General features: G+C 36.6%; 1 protein-coding gene and 1 pseudogene across 4 annotated transcripts in view; one reads left to right on the top strand and one right to left on the bottom strand.

The window, feature by feature from the left end:
* Positions 1–2,381: 2,381 nt before the first annotated feature.
* Positions 2,382–19,236, bottom strand: part of Nup58 (nucleoporin 58) — a 53,469-nt gene continuing 36,614 nt past the window's right edge. For 2 of the 4 annotated variants that reach the window (XM_046448056.2, XM_046448064.2), the window contains one exon: positions 16,583–18,764. In XM_046448056.2, the coding sequence (XP_046304012.1) occupies positions 18,595–18,764 (170 nt within the window). In that variant the 3' untranslated portion in view covers positions 16,583–18,594. Of the gene's footprint in view, positions 7,318–16,582; positions 18,765–19,236 lie in introns of those variants that run through there. The other 2 variants (XM_058580785.1, XM_058580783.1) reach the window with 2 other exon arrangements.
* On the top strand, positions 3,619–5,179 carry LOC124095263 (tigger transposable element-derived protein 1-like; annotated as a pseudogene).

Here is a 19,236-nt window from a genome sequence, read left to right as displayed (position 1 = left end):
CTGTCCCTTCCTGTATCCCAATGACTCTTAAATTTGGTCTCTTGATGTTATCCCATATTTCTTGGATGTTCTGCTCATTGTTTCTTAACAGTCTTGCTGAGCTGTCTATGTTCTTTTCTAGTTGAAATACTTTATCTTCATTGTCTGATGTTCTGTCTTCTAAGTGTTCTACTCTGCTGGTAGTATTCTCAATTGAGTTTTTAAGTTGGCTTATTGCTTCCTGCATTTCTAGGATTTCTGTTTGTTTGTTTTTTATAACCTCTATTTCCCTGTATAGTTGATCTTTTGCTTCTTGGATTTGTTTATGTAATTCATTGTTGAAGTGATCTTTCATTGTCTGATTTTGCTGTCTGATGTCTTCCTTGAGACTCCAGATCATCTGAAGCATGTATATCCTGAATTCTTTATCTGACATTCCATCTGCTGCAGCTATTACCTCTTCTAACGTTGAGTTGACCTGCAATGCTTGTGGTCCTTTCTTTCCTTGTCTCTTCATACTGTTCGCGTTCCTTTCTACTTGGTGAAACTGTTGTGCTATTGAATTTTCCCCCTATATATTTATATTGGTCTTGTATAGTTGCAAAATCTCCCTCGCAGGCGCGGACGGCGGCTCTGTCCCTCTGCGGGCCGCTAGGCTTGTTCTGTCGGTGGTCACAGTTCTGTCTACTTTGCAGGCGCAGGCAGCGGCACTGCCCCTCTGCAGGCCTCTGGGGCTGTACTGCCAGTGGGTCGCAGGTGCGCCTACCTTGCAGGCGTGGGGGGAGGGCGGCTCTACCCTTCCTCAGGCCACTGGGCCTGTTCTGTCTCTCGGTTGCAGGTCTGGCCTGTTCTGATGGTGGTCACAGTTCCGTCTACCTTGCAGGCGCTGGGGGGAGGGGGCGGCTCTGCCTCTCAGCAGGCCGCTGCTCCTCTTCTGCCAGTGGGTCGCAGGCCCGCCTACCTTGCAGGAGTGATTGGAAGCTCTGCCACTCCGCGGGCCACTGGGCCTTTTCTGTCAGTGGTCACAGTTCCGCCTACCTGACAGGCGCGGGGGGTGGGGGGCGGCTCTGCCCCTCAGCAGGCCGCTGGGCCTGCTCTGTGCGTGGTCACAGTTCCCTCTACTTTGCCGGCGCAGGGGGAGGGGGCGGCTCAGCCTCTCAGCAGGACGCTGCTCCTCTTCTGCCGGTGGGTCGCAGGCCCACCTACCTTGCAGGAGTGATTGGAAGCTCTGTCCCACCGCGGGCCCCTGGGCCTTTTCTGTCCGTGGTCACAGTTCCACCTACCTGGCAGGCGTGGGGGGTGGGGGGCGGCTCTGCCCCTCAGCAGGCCGCTGGGCCTGCTCTGTGCGTGGTCACAGTTCCCTCTACTTTCTAATCATGTGATTCTTAACTCCATGTGGTTAACTATATTTGATTTCCATGTTGAACCAAACTTGCATCCCTTGAATGAAACCCAGTTGATTGTGGTGCACTCTTTTTAATGTGTTTCAAAATGCAGTTTGCCAATATTTTTTAAAATTTTTTCTCCTATATTAATATTGGATATTGGTCTGAAATTCTCTTTCCTTAATGTCTTTGTTTTGGTAGCTGGGTGATACTGGGTTCATACAATGAATTTGGCAGTGTTTCTTCCTTTTCTATTTTTTGAAATAATTTTGAGGAGTATTGGCATTAGCTCTTCTGGTAGAACTTGACTAAGAATCTATCGTCTAGTCTGTTTATTAATTGTGTTATTTGCTTTTAATATTTAGTTTTTGAGTTCTTTATATATCCTAGACATCAATGCTCTATTTGAGGTGCATGTGGTAAAGATTTTTCTCCCATTCTCTAGGCCCTCTCTTTACAATATTGTTTCCTTTGGATTAGGTAGAGAGGAGTAAATGGAAGGGAGGGGGTTGGGTAGGAATAATAGAATAAGTCAGACATTATTAACCTGTGTACATACATGACTACACAACCGGTGTGATTCTACTTCATGTATGACCAGAATGAGAAATTATATTCCATTTATGTATGATGTATCAAAGTGCATTCTACTGTCATGTATAATTAGAATAAATTAATCCATTGTTTAGGTTCATTTTTGTGTTTGCTACCTAACTTGGGTCTTCTCTGTACAATGCATGGTTTGGTTAATCTGAGACTTAAGCAGGTTCATATACAGAATTATTGAATTTCCTTCTGTAATTTTCCGTCCTCAGGTCTTCTACACACACACACACACACACACACACACACACACACACACACACACACTTTCTAGTCCAGAAGGGCTCCTTTACCCAGCCCTCTGGAAAGAAAGACTGAAAAGTTTCTATGGGAGTTTCAATCAAATTGTATCAGTCAGTCACTGAGGCAAAAAACTGAGGGAGAAAAAATAAATAAAAAACAAACAAACACACACCAAGGGTTGGAGGAAACAACTCCGGGCAATGGCCCCTGCAGTGTTCTTCAAGTTTTGACTTCTTACCCCAATCTGCCTTCCATTCTGTAATTTTTACAATCTTCAAGTCATTGTTTTTGTGATTTGTTCTTTGTTTGTAACAAATAGGATGGATTATTGCAGACATAAATCATAATAGCCAGACTCCCTCTACCCTGTGATCCCACTCCAGTCAGGCTTTCTCCTCAATGCGCCACCCAACTATGCTTCATAATGTGACCAGAGATTTCTCCTAACAGTTAATCCTTTCTCCTTCTATCTCAGTGGACATGCTAAGTCTCCTTGCTCCTTCCTACCCATTACGGTTTTCCTATTATTGGAAAAACCTAGATCCTGTCTCTTAGTTCTAAATCATTCTTTGTTGAATCTGGGCTGATGGGAGTCCCAAGTTTAAATCACCACTTAAGTCTCTCTTCTGAACTGCACAATTGTACTTCCAATTGCCTACTAAGTATGCCCACTTGTGAGTCTAAACACACCTCAAACTTTTTTGTCTATTCCTATGATTCTGCAGTCTTCTCCCCACTGATGTCTCCTTCAGTCCTTCCCTTTTCAATCAGTTCCAGCTCCATTTTTCCCAATGCTCAGACCAAAGTTCTCCTATTCTTATCCTACATTCCATTTGTAAGAAAGTCCTGTCAATTTCACCTTCAAAATATGTCCAGATTCCTCTGATTTCTGTACACTGCCCTTGCCTGATCCATGCCATCTGTATTTCTCACCTGGATTGTAGGAATACTCTCTACTTGTCTGTTGCAGGCATACTTTGTGTTTATCGTGCTTGGCTTTATTGTACTTCACAAATATCATGGTTTTTACAAATGGAAGGTTTGGGGCAACTCTGCATTCAGCAAGTTCGTCAGTACTATTTTTCTAACAGCACATATTCATCCAATGTCTATGTTGTTTCAGTAATTATCACAATATTTCAAACTTTTCCACTGTTATTATATTTGTTATGGTGATCTGTGACCAATAACTCTTCATGTTATCACTAATTGTTTTAGGCATCACAAAACATTCCCAAATCAAATGGCTAACTTAATTGATAAATGCCATGTTCTGATAGCTCCACTAATCTTTCAGGTCTCCCAATTTCCTGAGGCACAATATTGAAATTAGGTCAATTAATAACTCTATAATGGCCTCTAAATGAAATGAAGTTACATCTTTTCTATTTGGAACCAAAGGCTATAAATGGTTAAGCTCAGAGAGGAAGACATCAAAAACAGAGACAGGTCCAAATCTAGTACTTATGGACCAAGAGTTATCCAAGTTGTGAATGAAATGAGAAAGTTCTGAAGGAAACTAAAAATGCTACTCCAGTGAATACATGAATGATAAAAAAGCAGAGAACCCTGATATGTGGAGAAAGTTTTAGTGGTCTGCACAGAAGATCAAACCAGTTATAACATTCCCTTAAGCCAAATCTAATCCAGGGCAAGGTCCTAACTCTTAATTCTATGAAGGTTGAGAAAGGTGAGGAAGAAGTCAAAGTTTGCAACCAGCAGAGGTTAGCTGATGAGAGTTGAGGAAAGAAGCAATAGCCATGGCATTAAAGTGCAAGGTGAACTGATAGAGGTAGCCACTCTATAAACTATATCTTTTCAATGTAGATTTGTCCAGTTTCTACTGGGAAATGCCATTTAGGATGTTGATAGCAAGAGAGAAGTCAGTGTTTGGCTTCAAAACTTGGAAGCACAGACTGTCTTGTTAGAGATAATGCCCCTGGTGACTTTAAGATGAAGTCAATGCTTATTTAGCTCTAAAAGTTCTAGGTCCTTGAGTCCTATGAAACTAAACCTACTTTGTTAGTGCCCTATAAATGCAATAACAAGGCTTGTATGACAACTGAATATTTTAAGCCAATTTACATACTGCTCATTAATATTTCAAAATATTACTGCTGATTAACAATGCACCTGATCACCCAAGAGCTGTTGGAGATGTCCAATGAGATTAATGTTGTTTTCATGCCTGCTAACACAATATCCATTCTTTACCATATAGATCAAGGAGTAATTTCAACTCCCAAATCGTCTTATTTAAGAAATACATTTTGTAAGGCTACAGCTTCATAATGATTCCTCAGGTGGATCTGGGCAAAGTAAATAAAAAACCTTTTTGTAAGGATTCATCATTCTAGATGCCATGAAGAATGTTCATGATTCATGGGAGATTGTCTCAATATCAGTATTAACAGGAGTTTGGAAGTTGATTAAATGTCTTTAAGGGTTCAAGACTTCAGTGGAGGAAGTAACTGTAGATGCAGTGGAAATAGCATTGGAGTTGGAGGTGAAGCCTAAAGATGTGACTGAATTGCTGCCATCTCTGGATAAAACTTTAATGGATGATGAGTTGCTTCTTATGGATGAGAAAATGGTTTCTTGAGCCAAAAACATCCCCTGGTGCAGATGCTATGAAAATTGTTGAAACGATCCTAAGGGATTTAGAATATGACATAAACTTAGTTGAAAAGCAGTGTTAGGGTCTGAGAGAACTGATTCCAGTTTTGAAAGAAGTACTACTGTGGGTAAAACAGCATCACACACTACAGAGAAATCATTCATGAAAGGAAGAGTCAATGGATAGAGCAAACTTCGTGATTTATTATTGGGATATTGAATTGCCAAAGCCACCCCACCCTTCAGCAACCCCAATCAGTCAATAGCCATCAATCTCAAATCAAGATCCTCCACCAGCAAAAAAGGATGACTTTCTGAAACCTCATATGACCATTAGCATTTTTAAGCAATGAAGTATTTTTCATTAAGGTGTGCATTTTTTTTTAAGATATAATGCTGGTGCACACTTTAGCTGAAGTTTTTTATTTTGGTTTGGTTTTTGTTAGTGCTGGATATTGAACACAGGTCCTTAAATATTGAGCAAGCCAGCTATATATACCACTCAGCTATATATCCTACTGCATACTTTACTGACTACAGTATAAATATTACTTTTGTATACACTGGGAAAAAACTCTTGTGACTTGCTTTATTGCAGGGGTCAACTTAAATTTATCTCCAAGGCATGCCTATTTTTCTTTGCCAGTGTTTCCTAGATAGGCTTTTACTAACATTTTGTGTGCTGCGAAATATTTAGTATTTCTGGTCCCCAGTCATTGTGGCAATACCCCCTCACACACATGAATCTCTAAACATCCTGTTAAGATAGAGGTCAGATCATTTCACTTCTTTATATAAACCCTCTAGAACTTTAGGATCTTGGATTAAAGCCTCATCATGGCCCACAAGAACCTACACAATCTGATCTTTTCTGCTCTTCTCTCCATTTCAGCCATACTGATCCTCTTTGAATGGGACAGTGGATCCTCTTGCTTTGCAGCTTTTGAGCTGATTATTTCTTCAGCCTTTTTTTCTCCTTGTCTCCCTCTCTTATTGCCTGTCTTCATCTGAACATCATCTTCTTCTATAAGGCCTTACTAAGTACTTTGTTTAAATATGCAAATTTCACTCCTAGCATTTCTAGTTTTCTTCCTTACTTTCTTTTTATTGTTGCATTTCTTATCACTTAACATTCGAATATTTAACTTTATGTTCCCCAAGTGGAATATAAGTTCCATGAGGGCTGGTATTTTGGTTTGATGTGTTCACTTACCTTCTGTAATACTTCTAAGTGTCTGGCACATAGTAGTTGTTCAATAAATGTCTGTTGACTAATAAAATGACCATAGGAATGGTATATATAGTTTCATTAATGTGCAAATGACCAATAAGTACATGAAAAGATGATCAACGTGATTACTTACCAGGAAAATGCAAATCAAAACCACAATGAAATACCACTTCACACAAGGCAGAAAGCTATAATAAAAAAGAGTGATAACAAGATAGAGAAATTGGAAACCTCATACGTTGCTGTAAGAATGTAAAATGGTGTAGACACTTTTGAAAAGTTTGGCAGTTCCTCAAAACGTAATAGAGTTATCATTTGACCTAGCAATTCTACTCCAAGGTATATTCCTCAAGAAAACTGAAATCATTTGTCCACCCAAAAACCTGGACATGAATTTCAGAGCAACATTACTCATCATAGTCAAAAATAGGAAACACAATGTGCATCAACTGATGAATGGATAAATGTGTAATACTCATACAACTGAAGATTTGACAAAAGAAATGAAGTACTGACATATGCCACAAGGGTGACTCTTAAAACCATTATGCTAAGAATTCAGTCATAGTTATATGAAATATCCAGGATACGCATATATAGAGAGGCAGAGAATAAATATATGGTTACCTAGGACTTAGGGTGGTGGTGGTAAGGAATGGGGAATGATTGCTAACATGTAAGAGGTTTTGTTTTTATAGTGACAAAATGTTCTAAAACTAGACTGTGGCAATATTCAACAACTTCATGAATACACTAAAAACCATTGAATTGTACAGTTCAAATGAGTGAACTATAAATGAGAATTATAGTGCAAGTTTTTAAAGAGAGTGAGTTACATAATTAAAATTACCAAATACTTATTTCACTATATTTGGTCAATTTTATTTTATGAATTCACTATACTTGGTGAATTTTCTACCATCCATTACACATACTGAACTAGTGGCCTGCTTCTCAATTCTTTAAACCCTCCCAGAATCTAGTTATATGATCCATTAGGTTCATATCCTTAAATACTTGATACTTAAATATCAAGGTCAAGTTTTCTTTCCTGAATTCTAAGCAGCTTGACCAAACTCACTCTAAGTCTTATAGTACTCTTCTTAAACAATGAGATTCACAAAATGAGTGTCAGAAGTTCCTTGCAAAAGTAGATATTTGGTGATTCAATGACTGTTCAGAACTGGATTTTTCTTCCTACTTCATTGGTTTCTGTAACACTAGGTTTTCGAAATCCAGTTAAAACCTGTGATTTGTGGCCTGAGAGAAAGAGAAAAATAGTTTAGAATGCATTATGACATAAAAGTTAATATTTATTACATCTTAGTTTGCACAGGAACATTAAATTTAAACACCTCATTTTGATATTATCTGGATTTTGCTAACGAGGCACAAAGATGTTAAATAACCTGCCTAATGTCAAACAACTACCAAGTGGTGAAGCTGAGATTCTAACCCCAGCAACCTGGTTCCAATGCATTTGTGGAGAAAGGTCAGCAGGGTGTCACTAGATTACCCCTTTGCTACTGCATTATCCAATTAATAAATACAGAATTCAACTAGATGCTAAGTTTTGATGATACAAAAACAAATCCAAATAAAATCAAGACAGAGCTCCTGGGATTAGATAGTTTAATGTGGGAAGCAAGTACACTAATAGTAATAAAAAAAAAATCATGTGGTAAGCCTGTACCCAAAGGTCAAAGCCCAACTGGAGGGAAGCACATACAAGCTAACTTTTCTGGAGGAGTTGGAGGACAAGGAAAGATGGTATTGAAAGGATTCACATTTATTTCAGACAAAAGAAAACATGGTAATGCACATCTAAAATCCCAAGTACTTGGAAACCTGAGGTGGGAAAATCATAGCAAGACTACATATTAAAAAAGAAAGGAGGGAATGTTGGGAGAGAAAGAGATAAAGAAAGGGAGAAAAAGGAGAGGGGAGAATGAGCAAACCTGTAATATAAAATGAACTGCAAAGTGGTATGAAAGAGTCCAGTATTCCCAAATGGCCTTTGTATGAGTGTTGGATGAAGGTGTTGGCAAAAGAAATAAAGACCAGGCAGTGAGGGGCCTTGTATATTATGCTAAGGAGTTTTGAAAAACAACTGTTAAGAACTCTGATGAATAAGGGTACAGACACTGAAAGCAGGGATTCCAGGTTGGAGGCTGTTTTAACAATTGTTCTAAGAGATTCTTAAAAAAAAAAAGCAAATTTAATAATCTACAGTTTATTTTTCTTTCAGGTACCTAAACCATAGGACCATGGTTAGTACCATCTAAAGCAGTAATATCCAACAGAAATATAATGTGATCCACTTGTACAATTTTAAATTTTATTCTAACATTAAAACATATGAAATTAATTTTAATTTTATTTAATCCAATATAGTATCCATTCAACATGACATCAACATAAAGATATTAACAAGTGTTTGAATTCTTTTTTTCATACTTCTGTGAAATCCAATGTGAATTTTATAACTAAATAATTTTTTATTTGAATACCATTTTCCTGGAAACTACTGATCTGCATTTAGATTTTATAACATTTATAACTGAAAATGTGACCTACTATAATAAACACACTTAAATGTTGTCCAGTATTTGAACTGAATGGTTTTAAATTTAAATTGATTAAAGATAAAAAGTTCAGCTCCTAGTTGTACTTGCCATATTTCCAATGCTCAGGAGCTATATATATGGTTGGTGGCTACCATTTTAAACAATGCAGATAGTATACTTTTCACCCATGAAAGAATGACTTGCCAAACTCTCCTGGTTAGTTTATAATAGATGCCCACTAACTATACCCATTATTTTCAGAGAGCAGAGAACTCAAAAAGCAGAGAATCACTAATTTTCAACAATTGGAAATAAAATAGTATATAGAAACTTCTAGAAGGAAGAGTCCAGAATTAAAAAAAAAAAAAAACAAAACAAAAAGCGACAGGCTGTTTTTTGCTAAATTATCTGAAAGAACTAGGTCAATTCTTTGTTTAGCCAATAGAGATGTAAACCATGACCTCAGTCACTCTTTATTAACAAACTCATAAAAACCACAAAAAAAAAGTATCATAATAGAATTTTAAGTCATAAAATAAGGCCTTTTGTTTAGATCAGATACCCTAAAATGCAGACTTACCACAAGGCACCTGAAAATTACGATTCTAATTCTTTAAAAAAACCTTTTAAACATGCAGCTGAATTAGCAACAGAATAAGGTAAATTGTTGGAAGACAAAAATGAAGTAAAGGTGAAGAAGGCAGCGTACCTAGACTGGTGGCCACCAATAGTAAGGTTTTAGTGGCTGTTTAGGAGACAAGCCAAGGCCTAGGCAACCTTGGCATTATCCGCCCCCACCCCAAAAGTCTTTTCTGCTTTACTGGGAGGAGATTTAGCTGAGTGTGTGAAACCTATCAAAGGCACTCAGAGTATGACGAGGTTCTTGCCAATGGGATGTGAGCAGAAGTGAAGTATGCAACTTCTGGACCATACTCTTGAAGGGATGAGGCCAACATGGTAGTAAAAGCCTATGACCTCAGTTACTTGGAAAATTGAGGCTGAAGGATACCAAGTTTGAGGATACCCTGGGCAACTTAACACTGTCTAAAATAAAAAGAAGAGGAAAGAAGGATGTTTTCTTCACTCTTTCCTTTTTCCCATGAGCTGGAAGGCAAATACACTCCACCATTCAGACAAGGGCATTGCCCTCAGATTGGCAGAACAAATGCTATCAGGAGTCTGGGCCTGACTCCACTGAGCAGCAACATCAACTCTGGACTGTTCTTGGATCATCATGTGAAAAGAAATAAATGATCTTGCTTTAAGCACTGTTTGAATCTCTTAATGAAGCAGCTTTGTATCTGACATAATTTAAGCCATACAAGGTAATAAAGAACCCCCCAAAAATAGGGATACCAAAGGTCTTCTCTAGGATTGAGCAAATATTTTTTTGTCATAGCCAGGCAACAGTGATGCGTTTAAGTACTCTGAGTCTGGGAACAATGGCGCAGACAAAAAAGCAAACACGCCTAAGATTGACTACCCTTTCTTCTTCTTCTTCTTTTTAAGAAACCCTAGCAATACTCCAGGAACCCCTGGGGTATTGTCATAATTTGAAACCCTTTTACCACAGAAGATATTTCAGTGCTGTTGAATTCAGACTATTAATTTGCTTTGCAGAAGCACCATAGATAACATAAACATATGGGTATGGCTAAGTTATAATAAAGTATACATAGAAAAACAGGGAAAAGGTCTCAATCTAACTCATGGGCCATAGTTTGCCAATCCTTTGTCAACACCATTACCAAAAAAAAATAGTGTCTCACAAAGAAAACTTGCCAATTGTGGCCTTAGCACTCTGAAGGGAAAGATAATTACACACTGTAAAGTCATTACTTTTAGCTGACTCTCAAAAGAGGCTGTGGAATGAATCCACATTACCAAAAAAAACCCTTGATTTTTATTTTAACATGGTCCTGGGTTGGTAGTGCTTTCAGGTTCCTGAAACAAACATACAAATTCTCTGTGGAGAAACATATCATCTAATGCAAAGAATTTCTAAAGATAAGTTCCTAATAAAATGAGCTCATGCTGGGTGCACTGCTGGGCCCACAATCCCGGCAACTCCAGAGGCTAAGGCAAGAGGATCACAAATTCAAGACCAGCTTCGGCAATTTATCAAGACCCTGTCTCCAATTGAAAAATAAAAAAGGCAGGGAATGTAGTTCAGTGGTAGGGTGGCCCCAGATTCAATCCCGTCACACACACACACACACATACACACACACACCAGATTCAATTCCAACACACACACACAAATTTACAAACAATAACCAGAAAACACCCTGAATCACCCTGAATAAATGTGGGAAGGAGGGAGGGAGGGGGAGAGAGAGATGGGAAGGAAGGAAGGAAGGGAGGAAAGGAGGGAGGGAAAAGGAAAGGGGAGGGGAAGGGGAAGCAAAAGCAAACCAAAGCAAAACCAAAGCAAAGCAAACCTAAACAAAATTGGACCTTTGATCACTTTTAACATACTGGAATCATCAATGACAAATATGTTGAATATGCTTAGAGAAAACAAAGTGTAGGCTTTAAGTTTTATTTTTTTGTTACCAGGTATTGAACCCAGGGACACTTAACCACTCACAGAGCCACATCCCAGCCTTTTTTTGAGACAGGATCTCACTAACTTGCTATGGCGGGCTGAGAATTTGGGATCCTCCTGTGTCAGCCTCCTGAGCCGCTAGTATTACAGGTGTAAGTATCAAAATATGGTTTAAAACCACAAAGAAAATGAATAAAGAGCAAAGAAATCAGAAGGGAAAGGGAACTAATTTAGCAGATCAAGACAGCTAAATATTAAGCCTAAGGAGAAAGCCATTTGTATGTCTGCTAATAGGGAGGGATAAAGGCAGGACTGAAAGCCTGAAGAGGTGAAAATAGTCATTTCAAAATAGAAAGGACAGGGATGAAAGTGCTACCTTTTAAACAAATCTTATAGAACTGTTTGACTCTTTAACCAGCGCAATTTCGACAAAAAGAAAAATTTAAAACTAACCTTCAATTTAAAAAATGGAAATAAATTGTTAGTTTTCAAAAGTAATAAATTTACTGGACTAAAATCAATTTGGGGGCAAAGTAGTTATAAATTACAGCTAACAAGGACTGATCTAAAAGGTTCACTTTTAAGAAGAGTTTATTTCCATTTTCAAAGTAGTACCCATAGATTATAGCCAATTAAGATGAGATTAGCAGAATTTATTATTCATGTTGTTTATCTTGTGTCCTTGAATCTAATCATCACATCTATCTATGCTATCAAAATTGCAAAAGAGGGGGGGGGGGAAAGGTTAATTGGCCAGATCTAAATCTATAATTTTTCTTCTGCCAAGATTTTTTTTTGTATTTTTGCAGTAATGGGAATGAAACCCAGGGCCTCAGGCATGCTTGGCAAGTGCTCTACCACTGAGCTACATCCCGGGCCCCTGCCTTCTTAAAGTACAATTGCATAAAAGGTGCTATTAAATGTGGAAAACCACATCAAGTGGAAAGTGTGTTACCCATTTTGATAACTGATTTAAAAAAATGTTTTGTGAGAACATCACCTGGGATCTGGGTGTTTTATCATCATCACTTAGTACTTACACGACTCTGGGCAAATTCCTTGGCTGCTTCACTCATCTGTATAGGGGAAAGGATCACACCACCTACCTTAGAGTTACTGTGGTGCTTTAACCCGATGCTCCTGGAACCTTTCCAACTGTCAAGGGCTCTGTAAAGTGGCATGTTTTTGTAAAGTCTTGCCACTCCACTCTGATTAGTCTGTCCCTAGCCACCTGGCTGAGCCCTTTAAAAGCATTTCCTCACATAGTTATGGAGTTCTAATGAAAAATATAAAACATTTTACAAACTGTAAAAACCTCAAATGTCTTAACTCTCTTCTCCTCCCATCAAGCTTTCACTCATTCCCAAGTCATTTAAAGACACATTTTTGACTACATAAAAAAAAATTAAAACTTCTACATAAAACAACAACAACAAAGAAAACATAAACGGAGGTAAAGGATTAACTGTGAAACATTTTGCAACACATAAGATAAATACCTCAAGTACTAAAAATGTTTTAATAAAAAAAAGAAATATCACATTGTATCCCATAAATATGTGCAATTATAATGTCCATTTAATTTTTTAGAATAAATATACTGAAAGCTTTTTTTAAAGAAAAAAATGTTTTGAGCAACTTTATATGGAATGTAATTTTCATTGAAAAAGATCACATAAGTGCAAGACTAAAGAGTATAAAACTGTTAGTCTTTTCAAACATCTTCTATGGATAGAAAATAATTGTATTTCGAACTCTCAAAAGTAATTAAGATGCCAATACCCACATGAGAAACGCCCTCACCAAAAAAGTTAATAAAACTAGATGCCAGTATCATCTATCCTAGCAGAATTACTTCTAATAGCAAATATATATATTATAAACAAATATATATTATATATATAATAATATAAAAAATTTATTTTATAAACATATATATTATAAATTGTTTATATATGTAAACAATTGAAACATTCATCAAAAGGAACTAGTTAGAATATGGACAGATCTGCTATTAAGCTATTGAAAAGACTGAAAAAAAATTATCACGATACAAAGAAAGTTAGAGTCAGGCTTGGTGGCGCACACCTGTGATTTTGAATTGTGGACCATCCATGTGAGAGCTGAGTGATATAAGTTAAATAACTTCTCATTTCCTCATTTAATTTCCCAATTTCCTCATCTGTTAAAAGGGAATAATAGATGTCATAGGATTTAGGACCAAATGAATTAATATATGAAAAGTTCTCAGGAGTAAGCCATAGAGTTGAGCATGGTGGCAGGCACCTGTAATCCCAGCTGCTCAAGAGGCTGAGGCAGGAGGATCACAAGTTCAAAGTCAGCCTCAGCAACTTAGCAAGGCCCTAAGTAACTTAGGGAGACTCTACTCAAAATAAAAAATAAGGGTAGGGGAAGTGGATCAGTGGTTAAGCACCCCTGGGTTCAATTCCTGGCATAAAAACAAACAAAACAAAAACTTACTGATTAGCTAACATTACTTATTATACAATATCCAATTGATATTTATATTCCTCTAACTTTCTAGCAGAGCTTCACACACAGCAAATGAAGAAATGTTTACTGAATTCAACAGTTTTGCTACCAAAGAGGATTAGTATGGCAAGAAAGGAGTTCTCCCAAATTTTAACACTCTTTAGCATTATGATCTTTGTAAGCCTGCTAGGGTTGTTTTAATTGACAAATAAGAAGAAAAAAAATTCATCAGAGTGAATGAGTAGGAAAAGGCAAAAACCATTCTGAACCAGGACCAATTTCTCTAGGATTCCTAACTCTTCCCTGTATTTGCTGTTCTTGTAGCACCTAAAGATTCTTGCCAATTTTCATGGTCCTTTGGGCTGCTTAAAGTCCCACTGATCCTTCTTTCTCTGTACAGGCAAGTGAAAGACCTTAGCCTTAGCTGGTCAAGGCACATAGGGGCATTCTTCTGGGGTTACAGGAATCTCGAAATGCTTCCCATTAATTTCTTTTTGACAGTTCTTAATACTTAAATAATCAACCTTTCCAAAGTGAGCAGACCCTCCAGACCTGCTTGCTGGGACAAATGGTTTTTCTCCATGTTCTTCATAGGAAAGTGGAAAAACATCAGGAGATGGGATGCATAATCCACCTCTTGCTTCTTCCTAACAATCTTTACACCCCAAATATTATTCATCCTCCTTTAAAAACCTATAACCCTTAGTACTTACCATATTTTGCCTCATCTGTAATCTGCAATGTACCTGTAATTTCACATATAAATTGTGTGATGACAATACCCTCAGTGCTTTTGCAGAGGTTAGGCATAAACACCAGTGTGCTATGGCTGACCACAAAAGGGCAATATAATATTGTGCTTTGAAATGAAATAAATCTGGGTTCAAACTCTGGTTCCATAATAGATATATGATCTGATAAGTTGCTTAATCTAAGCCTTGGTTCCTTCTTCTATAAATTGGAGACCTCAACTACATAAGGCAATGTTGAGATTAAATAAGGTCAAGTGTATAAAGCAGAGATTAGGGCTGGAGTTGTGGCTCAGTGGTAGAGCACTTGCTGGGCATGTGTGAGGCCCTGGGTTTGATCCTCAGCACCACATATAAATAAACAAAAGATCCACTGACAACTAAAACTTATTTAAGAATAAATAAATAAAGCAGATTATGCATTCAGAATAACGAGAATATGCTGTAAAAGGCAAGGAAGACTTTGTGAATGAGATTGAAATTAGGACCTCCAACTCAATAGTGCAGTACAGGCAGGCTTACTTATAGGGAAAGGCATACAGGAAAAAGGATGTCAAAGCAAAATACCTTCTGCTAGACTACTAACACCAAATGCTTCACAAAACAAATATCCCAACATAATATTTCTAAAGTTACTATTTAAATTCACTTCTTGAAAAAATAAAAAATACACCACTTGAGACTAGGAGGACATTAAGCTGAGCTGCACTGCACTTTCTGAAGTATACCAAAACAGGCTAATTATTAGGTAACAAGACCCTCTCTATACAAGGCAAGCGTTCAAGAAAATCTGAGGTAGAGGGTCTTATAATTCAAATAACTTGTTGTACCTCCTGCAGGATAAAAACCCACCTCGAATGAAATCAAGGTGTCAGGGAAAACAACCAACCAAGGATCTAGAAAAACTGCAAAATCTTACTGAAGGAATATTAAAAAAAAAAAAAAAAAAAAAAAAGAAAGAATAAAAAGCTTCATTAGTGCATATATTATGTTATACTAAAATGTCAATTCTCCCCCAGATCATCATAATAATAATTTTGTGTAAATTCAATAAATGTTTATTGAATTTACACAAAATTATTTTTAAAGAAAAATCAAACTTGACAAAATGGTATATTAAAGTTTGACTAAAAAAGTTAACTTGCCCAGTATCATGTGGGGACAAGGGAGGGTTCTGAACCCAGCTGACTGCAGATATCTCACAGGAAAAATAACAATATCCATTAACAGTACTCCTACAAATAACTAAGAAACAAAAATCCCTAAATAACCTAGACAAAGGCTATAACATGCAATTATATTAACATGCAATTAGCTTATGTACATGTATATACACACATTTAAAAGTTCAACCTCACAAGTATTTATTAGGATTATTAGATTAGAAAATATTAATAGGATTGAGAACTTGGAATACTGCAAATGCTAGGATACATAATGGTAGCAGTGTATATTTATATAGTACCTTTGGAAGGCAGTCTGACATGAAAGCATACAATTTATATGCTCTTTCAGCAATTCCTCTTTCAGAATCATCCCAAAGAAACATTAACATGAGCACAAAAAGCCACAAACAAGTACACTCACTTCAACTTCTGTGAAAGTGGAAAGAACCTAACTGTCCATAACAGGGAATAGCTGAAGAGATCATTGGACATCCACTGTGGGATAGTATGTAAAACATAAATCTACATGGGTGACATGGAAAGATATTCATCATACACCACTAAGGGGAAACAAGCAAGTCACAGACTATGTATAGGTTTTTTAAATCCACTGATTAAAGGAGGATCTGAAAAAAAATGATACAATATAAGAAAAAAAAATCTTTTAAAAAGGGGAGAAAGGAGAAAAGAGTGTTTATACATATATGTTGAAAAGGGCATTTTTTTTAGAAGGATTTGCAAGGATATACACCAAACCTTTAGAGTTGACATTCTGGGGAAGGACTAGGAAGGAGTCCTTGCTGCTTACTCAATATTCTTCGATGTAACTAAAATGTTAATGTTTTTGTAATTTTGAGAAGACAAAAGTAAGTGAAAAGAACTTACTATCTTGTGTTTAGACCTGTTAAAGAGAGATGTGTATGATAAGAAACATACTAAAAACTACTTAAAAAAGAAATAATAAAATTACATAGTAAGAACAATTATTGACACCTATAAAGATTCAAAGCAACCGACACAATAAATTTTATTGTTTCCATAATAGGCTCTAGACAAAGTGAAGACAATGGAGACAATGACAACACACTTAAAACTGCCATCACAAATTAATCTGTTACAAATTTCCAGTGGTTCCACATATTAAAATGTAAAATGTATGAGGAAAAAAACCAAGAAATATAAATATTCAGATTTTTGCAGCACAATGCAAGGTCCTTAAAAAAAAAAAAGTTACAGAGAACTGTATGTAACTCTGACAGTAATTCAAAACAAAATCACACCTTTTTTTCCTAAGCTCCCCCATGATCTGGATCTGGGGATTGCAATAATAGAGAAATATGCAAGAATAAAAACATGTTTAGTGCTCAGAGACAAAATAATTTTCCTAATTTTAATGCAAGACACAGAAAAACAAAAGACCAATTCAAAAAAGCTAATCATTGCTATATGCAGATAAATAAAACAGATTTGACAACAGTTTTATAATCAAACCCAACATTATACTAAAATATATATGTGTGTGTGTGTGTATATATATATATATTTATATATGCAATACTATTTTAGAAAAAAGGTGCGTTGGTGAAAATGATTCTGAAAATATTCACTGATGCACATTTATGTACAAAAACTTCTATATAAAAAATTAAACTATTTTCAATGAAATTCCATGTTTACAGCCCATCTGAAAACTGTACTTGAAAGATAAATAGGTCTACCTAATGTTTTCTCTCTGAAATCATGGCTAAGGCAGTTCTCTTTCCAATGTTCTCTTTTTATCTACTTGACACCACTAATACTAATATAGACAGTATTACACAGATGCAACTTAACATGCCTATGCATTATTACCTGGAGCTGTGTTCACTGTTAAAACTGGGGATTGTTTATAGTTGCTATAAAGAATATTTTTCTTTCTTAAAATATATTGTTTCTCTATTCCAAGTTAAGCACTTACTTAAGACATTAAGAGGCTACAAAGCCACTCCATTTGGTGTCAATATCATTAGCCCTATAAGAAAGAACTCTGTATTGGAATAGCTAGAAAAGTTCTCATTAAAATAATAGTGCATCCTTCACCTGCATAGAGTCAATTTGGCTTAATAGCTCTTTGCCCCCAGAACACTAGTCTGGAGTTCAAATATGCTCCTGAAGGTCCATCTTATATGAAAAAAGATCTCATAGAAGCAATATGAGACTATTATAGGATAATAAAAATTGTTAAATTTTGTTTGATGAGTCTTACAGCATTCCTCATTCAGAGTAGCTGCTAAAGGATAAGAGGAAACAAAATGGATAAGACTGGGACAATGAAATTGAGTTGGTCAAACTATATCAGTAACCACTTAATAAATCTTTAAGCAAACAAATGAAATGACAGGGTACCTGTAGCTCATCATTCTATAAGCAGTGAGGATTTGAAGCTTTTAGGTGAAAAATTGAATACCCTTAAAAAAGGGGAACAGTCTGAGGCAAAAGTTGTAGATCTGTAAATATATATTTCATATGCACACACAATTGTGTGTTTTATTCTGTATATTTACATACATATTCACAAGATGCCCTGCAGTGTAGTTCAAAAGGCCTTTAACAAACTACTTCTATTATAGGCCCTAGAATTCATACCACCGGTATAAGAAACCAATGTGCATATATTCACATAATGTAAACCTTATCAACAAAAACATTGCTATTAATACTAGGTTAAATAATAGGCGTTAGGTTAATTTTTTAAAACTACTATTAGTGATGTAATCACAACATTTCTTACACGGAGAACCAAAAATAATGGGGAGGGGGGACAAAAAAACAAAACAAAACCCACCACAACTGGAGTTCAAATTCACAAGAAAGAGATGTTCAGTATGGCAAACAAAGTTCAAATTCCAGAGTAGGGAAAAATATCAAAACTTTATAAATCTCCTGGGATGCAATTTAATTAATGCATCATTAGAAAAATAGATTCAGAATGAACGGTGCTGCTGAGGATTCTCTTAATACATCAACCCATATGTTTATCTTTTTCCTCTTTTGTTTCCAGCTGGAGGTTTCTTCAATTGAAGGAGCTGTCCTCCTGTTCCAAAACCTGCAGAGGCAGGATTGGACACCCCAAATGTCAAACCAGCTGATGCCGTGATGCCAGGATTGCTGAAGTTAAACCCAGATGTACTTGAGCTGCCAAAGCCTTATGTTTAGGGAAGAAAATATTCATATCAGAAGTCAAATCATAAAACACAAATATAGAAACTGGGGATGAGCAGTAAACTTCTATCTGAAAGAATACATAATTTGTAAGAACAGCAAATATCTTAGGCCCCTGAATTTCTAACATGGAATTTCACAGGAAAATAACTTAGCTAACAACTAAGTGGCATCTTGAAAGCCAGAGGTTTAGTGATACAGGCCCAAGGTGAAACATTAGCACGAATGACTGAAATCTATAGAATACTTCAAGCTGCCAAAAAACTTTTCCACTAATTAAATAAGTCAAGGCGTCTTCCTCCTCGGCCCCACCAAAACCACTTTGTCATCAAGTAGAGCAACATCTGCAATCCCAAACTCTCCAAGAAAGCCTCAACTCACAATGTTCAAGACAGAGGACACATCAAAGAGCAATACTTATTGTTTTCATTTTAGACAAGACCCTGTATAATTGA

Source organism: Marmota monax, unplaced genomic scaffold, assembly GCF_021218885.2.
Source record: "Marmota monax isolate L192 unplaced genomic scaffold, Marmota_monax_Labrador192_F-V1.1 WCK01_AAM20220418_F8-fsc00043, whole genome shotgun sequence".
Lineage (NCBI taxonomy): Eukaryota > Metazoa > Chordata > Mammalia > Rodentia > Sciuridae > Marmota > Marmota monax.
This window is presented reverse-complemented; position numbering and strand designations above follow the sequence as displayed.